Source organism: Mya arenaria, chromosome 10 (assembly GCF_026914265.1).
Source record: "Mya arenaria isolate MELC-2E11 chromosome 10, ASM2691426v1".
Taxonomy (NCBI): Eukaryota; Metazoa; Mollusca; class Bivalvia; order Myida; family Myidae; genus Mya; species Mya arenaria.
In genome coordinates, this window is record NC_069131.1 from 11,647,501 (window position 1) to 11,653,500 (window position 6,000).

At 32.2% G+C, this 6,000-nt stretch overlaps 1 protein-coding gene across 1 annotated transcript; it reads right to left on the minus strand.

Moving 5' to 3' along the window:
• Nucleotides 1–2,904: 2,904 nt before the first annotated feature.
• On the minus strand, nucleotides 2,905–5,707 carry LOC128206137 (uncharacterized). Its single transcript, XM_052908411.1, has 3 exons — nucleotides 5,581–5,707; nucleotides 4,793–4,960; nucleotides 2,905–4,626 (listed from the first exon to the last, which is right to left on the minus strand). The coding sequence occupies exons 1-3, from the start codon at nucleotides 5,642–5,644 to the stop codon at nucleotides 4,187–4,189; spliced, it is 672 nt and encodes a 223-aa protein (XP_052764371.1). The 5' UTR covers nucleotides 5,645–5,707; the 3' UTR covers nucleotides 2,905–4,186.
• Nucleotides 5,708–6,000: the final 293 nt, after the last annotated feature.

Here is a 6,000-nt window from a genome sequence, read left to right on the forward strand (position 1 = left end):
ATTTGCTGAAAGGTATTCTTAAAATATATATTTTGAGAGAAATATATTTTGTTTCACCATTGTTGGGGATTAATACCTTTTAATATATTTATCATGTTCAGCGGATCGAAAAGTGCCTAATTTTGACGTGCCTTTTGCTACTTTGTTTACAAAATATTACTCGAGAAGACAGAAAGTCATTAGTGAAAAAAAAATGAATATTGCAAAAATTAGAATATGTGTACGTATATGCAGAAATGTGCCTGCTAATGCTTAATAACATACAAAGTCTACCAGTTGAATTTATGTTTGTATATTTGTGTTTTACTTAATAATAACAAGTGTTTCAATTACATAAAAATTCAGGGACATGTTCCCTTCAAGGCATGACGTCAGAATTACATCATTCTACTTCCGTTGTGGGCTAAATAAATACCTCAAAGAACACTTTTGTTCTGAAATATTGACATGTCTTAGCATGAAGCACATTATAAAATTCAATATATTTGAAATTTTGGTTTCTTGATTCTCCTTCCTTTGTCTTACTTATTTGTGAATGTCGATAACAAGATAAGACCTGCTGGCCCCAATTTCTCGAAACGTCTTAAGACCTTAATAACAGGATTAAGCTAAGCTCACTATTTTTGCTTTTCAATAATTTATGTAATATTTACTATTGTTTTTTAAACTTACGATAGGAGTTATCTTTATGAGAATTACAATAAACCATTTCATTTATCAAAATTCAATTTAAATATGTATGTTGGCCTATCAAAATAAGCTACTGAAAGCTGTACTTTCCCAGATATATCGTTTTTACAACTTTCTTTATTGTTTGTCTTAAAAAGAGCTAATTTTTTTATTGCTGACAAAAGATCAGATCGCAGATTTTCATTTTTCCGTTCGAAAATTAATGTTTTATGGTTTAAACCGTTAGTAACGGTTTAAGAAAAATGCATAAAACATCAATTTTTGAATGCATTTTCGCAAAAATCGGCTCTTTTCAGGACAAAAAATATTAATTTGTCAAAACGTTCAATCTGTGAGAGTGCTTTAATCAGCTTTAAGCCAATTACGCTTAAAAAGCTCCGATAAATTTGGGCCAGGTGACTAAACTAACTACAACTATAGTATATTCAAACAAGAAGAACGAGTTTTGTTGCAAAAGGGTAAAATAGAATTCTGAACATTTTTTAAGAATTTATTTGACGAAAATATATAATGTCAAATAACATAAAATGCATCATGCAATAGATGTATTGCTTGTTGTAAGAAATGAACGTCAACCAAATATCTAAATGACATAGCCAAACTACAATATTTTTAAACAAATACATTTTGATGTGTGGTATGGTTGTAGTGGTGTGTATGTGCTTTGTTTGTATTGATTTCAAAGTTCCTAGTCCATGTTTAGTGACCTTGTACCTTTAAAAATGATCATCATAAAATGTTTGACCGGTATGCATGATCCTGTAGCTTTCTTTCGGCATCATTGGTAATAAAGTCAACTATAATAGTATGTTATTGTGATTAAAATAACAGGGAATAGCCCAATGGCAACGTTTTGAGCCCATGCTTGTTGAAGAACAATAGCTCATAGCATAACATTGAATGTAAATTAAAGAGTTATGGTCATACATATAAGGAACTGAATTGTTATGAAGTCCAATACTTATGTGTACAACTGCAGAAACAAGCTCAGTAGCCAAACGATTACACATAAACCCCGTTTAAAGTTTATAACAAGGAGTAAAAAGGCAGTGGTTCATAGATTAAACAGCTGTCATATTATGGCAGATATAGGACTGACAAATAAAAATGATCTATTGAATACAAGTTTTCTACTGAGGGAAAGTATCATTGCAATAAAGACCTATCATAAGGGTTTCTGGGGATTTATAAACTTGCTTATGTTTTTAGGTAACCTGTAAAGTCGAGCAGAAAAAATGTGGAATTCTCTGTCTTTCCAATACGGTTTGGACAACTTAGCGTGTCCCGGAAAATGTCATTGTATTGTATATACATAATTAATGAAAATTAAAATTTGTGAAGCAACTGTCATAGGACTGTTTGTAAGATAAAATAATTTCATCCCTTCGTGAGTAAGTATATACTTTTTATGGATGTACATTGAAAACCTAAACATAAAAACAAAACAATACTACAATGAAATCTCCAGGGACAAGCTCAATAGTTGATCATTCTAGCATTAATACTTTTTTTGGAAAACTACAGAAACAAACTCTGTAGCAAAATGTTTAAACATAAACCCGGTTTAATGGCACCGGGTAAACACCAAAGACTTAGAACAGGAAGAACAGCACAAAACTCCACAAACAGCACACAGTGAGCCTATACCACGTGATAAATTACGTCATAAATGCTATAACGGAAGCGGTTATTTTATATCGGAAGAAAACTTGATACAAAGATATTTTTTTTGTTTTATTCACCATTTTAAATGAAACAAAGGGCAGTCTAAGCCGCTTTCGTTTTATTACCTTAGTTTGACTAGGTGATTAGTTTCCTCAAACACATCGACAAACCTGTCTTTCTTTACAAAATAATGTATAGACAGTGCTCTATTAAGCGCATGTTTTGTGAAAAGGTTTTAAAGTTTGAATTATTTAAGAAATTAAACTCTTGATCAATCACAGGTACAGAAGGCGGGGCTCTGTAAACGACTGTGACTGCGCTATGTTTTAAGATATTTATGAAGCTATCTTTGTTTAAAGTCTATAATGGAAGCATGGTATTGCCTTCTGACGAAGCATTTATGACGCAATACATCACGTGGTATACACACACTGGCATAGTGCATAAATACTATATATATATATATATATATATATATATATATATATATATATATATATATATATATATATATAAAATAGTTATGTTTATCAAGGATTGTTAGGTACCGCCGTCAGTAAAATGTAAATTAAATTTACTGGGGGTTTATGTGCACAAACATCACTTTTGTCCCAACAATCCTAAATAAAGAAAAACGTAAAAGGCAAATCTTATCAAAGTATGCATTAACTTGAGGAAACTAAATAATAAAACAAATAATGATGAACTTATAGGTAGACCCCAAGTACTTCAATGATTAGAGATCCCAACTACATTTGCAGAGGGAGGAATACAATTCAGAGCACCTAATGCAAAAACTTTTCAAAGATACGATGCAGTCATGTTTTGAAACTATGTGCATCACACACAGTTTGCCATATAAAATAAAAGGTTTAAAACTGTGTGATCATAGAGTTTCATAATATAAAGCACCATTGTACTAAAACTGGGAACAAATAAAGAAAACATCATTAAAAATAATAGCGACATATATTAGCTAATCTTTTCTCCCAAATGATAACCTATGTAAAATATTTGAAGAAAATGACGTCACATGCCAAAACACTCCGAATCAGCCAAAGAATGTTTTAAAAATAACATGAAATTGCAAAACTTTCAGAAAATCAAAGGACTGAAAGCAAAATTATGGAAAGATGCAATATTCAACCCTATATTTTGTTTCGGGAATTCATCTTCAAAAACATGAGCTCTTCAAATTATAGCCTGAATATCCCCGGTTTAAATAAAATCCAAGTAATTCATTTAAACCATTTTGAGGAAAATGGCCTAAAGACACTGAACTAGAGACACAGCCATTTAAACATCCACACAAGGACCACACATGCATAAACATAGCTTTGCCGATAAATGATGCGAGTATCGTCTTTGACTGGTCGGTAAGAATTGATATAGTGACTTACTTTCACTGGGATACGAGTCTTCGTGGGTTTTAACCTAAATATTAACGCCATTACCTCAAACTTGCCGCAGCAGTTATTACAAAATTAAACTTGAGGCCCCACAAGTGCTACCATTAGCTTAATAAAGCATAAGGTATAAAGTACTACAAGTATATAGGTACTCAACGACCGGATTCATACATCACAGGAAAACACTTAAATCAAGTGTTAGCAAAAGTGCTGACTCTTAAACTTTAAGTTAAAGGCTTAAAGTAATCAGTATATTTACGGATGTGATAAAATATCAGTAATGAAACACGACAAGCTTTATGGGACCTAGATATATATGCACTAGCATTTATGTATATAATTATGTGATTTTTCCACGAAATCGTAAAAGTGTTCACTACTTTAATGTTGACCTTAAAAAGTACAAAGTTACTTTGTTTCGTTCAATAAACCAGTCGAAAAGCAACGAAAATTACGGCACTAAGGAAGCTCGTAGGCATCGAAGCAGCAGATCTGCTGGTGCCATAAGATGGCGCGCCATCAGAGCAATCGCAATAGCCTGACTTGGAACTACTTGCTGGAATAATGCCTGTCACGACTGCAAACGCCTTCATTGGTTCCCATTCGAATTCACCCTTAACTCCTTCTTTCTTGGTTTTTATGCCCGCCTCATCTGCAACATATTCGGTCACATAAAACGTACGGTTTGATTGCAATAAGATTTCTTTTTCCGTTTGAAACTCTGAATAAGACGAAATATCTGCGCCACATGTAGTATGTATTTCAAAAAATATAGACAAAGAATCTTTAGTAAGAAATTCGTTAGCCTCCTCTCGAAGTAACGAAGTGCTCCAGAAGGCATCAACTGTAAAAGTGTGTCCTTGTTTGATATTGTCACATTTACAAGCTCTGTAAAGAAGATCCCATGTTTTGAGGCCTAAAATATCCAACCCTTCATTAAGCAATTGTTCCGTGTCCAGCCAAATTTGTTCTTTTGTATGGTCCCGAAGTTTTTCATTCAGTTCTGCGTAAAAAAAAACTATCTTTGGGTTGATGATTGTAGACGAGACAATCTTGTGTGTACACGTTGACCAGAGCTTTAGCCATGCCCTTGTCATCCGTGGTTTTATCTGCTCCTGTCGTTTCCCAACATTCATTATCTTTGTTGGTGAAATGTCTCTCAAATAGGTCTCTTACTTTATCAGCGTAGAAACCCCCTAAAAATAAAGTACAAGTAACAAAGTTTTTAAGGAAGTAATTGAAAATACATTGATTTAGGCAAACATATATGGAAGTATTCGATTAGTATTTTATGTTAATAATTTTACTTAGATATTGAGTTTAGACTTAACATGAAATATCGCGAGGAAAAATGACTATGAGTAAACGATTTTATGATGATTCACAACACATGCAATCGCTTGAGTATTTGTATGTTGACACATTTTAAGTTTCAGTTATGGTTCTTCATTCTTCCCAATACTTGGTTAATGATGATTCTCAGTTATTATCGTTGTATTTGAAACAGTGTTTGAAGGTAATACTGTTGTAACTGGTATCTACCTTTATCGACATTCACCTTTCAATTGAATAATCACCATATGCAAAAGCTCACGATGTATAAGACTACATCAATGTACAAGATCCTCGTAATAATAATCCTTAATAGCATATGTAAACTATTTGCCATCAACAATCGCGTAATTGTAAGAACCTTTGATTTGCAAACTGTACCTGTATGTAATTTAAAAGTTCGATCAGTTTTCTACATCACATAACATTTGTTTTATTTTTTACGGAAATATTACTTTTAAGATATATTGTTGAAATGTTTTACCTTTCACTAAGCAAGAACTGCAAAGGATAATCCCGAAAACCTGAAACAAAATATTAACCTGCATGGTCGATTTTTGTGCATGTTTTGATGTACGTCTTTATGTTAAGAGACGCATATATTACTTTTTAAGAGATTTGTAAAGTCTACAGTGCATTTCATAAATGATAAGCTATAGAATGAGATGTCTATTTAAAAAAGTTATTCAACTTAAAATAAAACGAGAGTAAAGGATAAGGATAGGTTTAAACGAATTCATGTAAAAGAATTCACTAAATATGCTCGACATTTATTGGTAATTTTTATCACTCAATTTGTTTTCAACTGCAAGAACAAATATTATGTTAAGAGATATACATCCTATGCTAGTTTTACAGTGCATTTCGTTATAAGAATGTTTTGGGGTTTTTTATAAACGTGTTA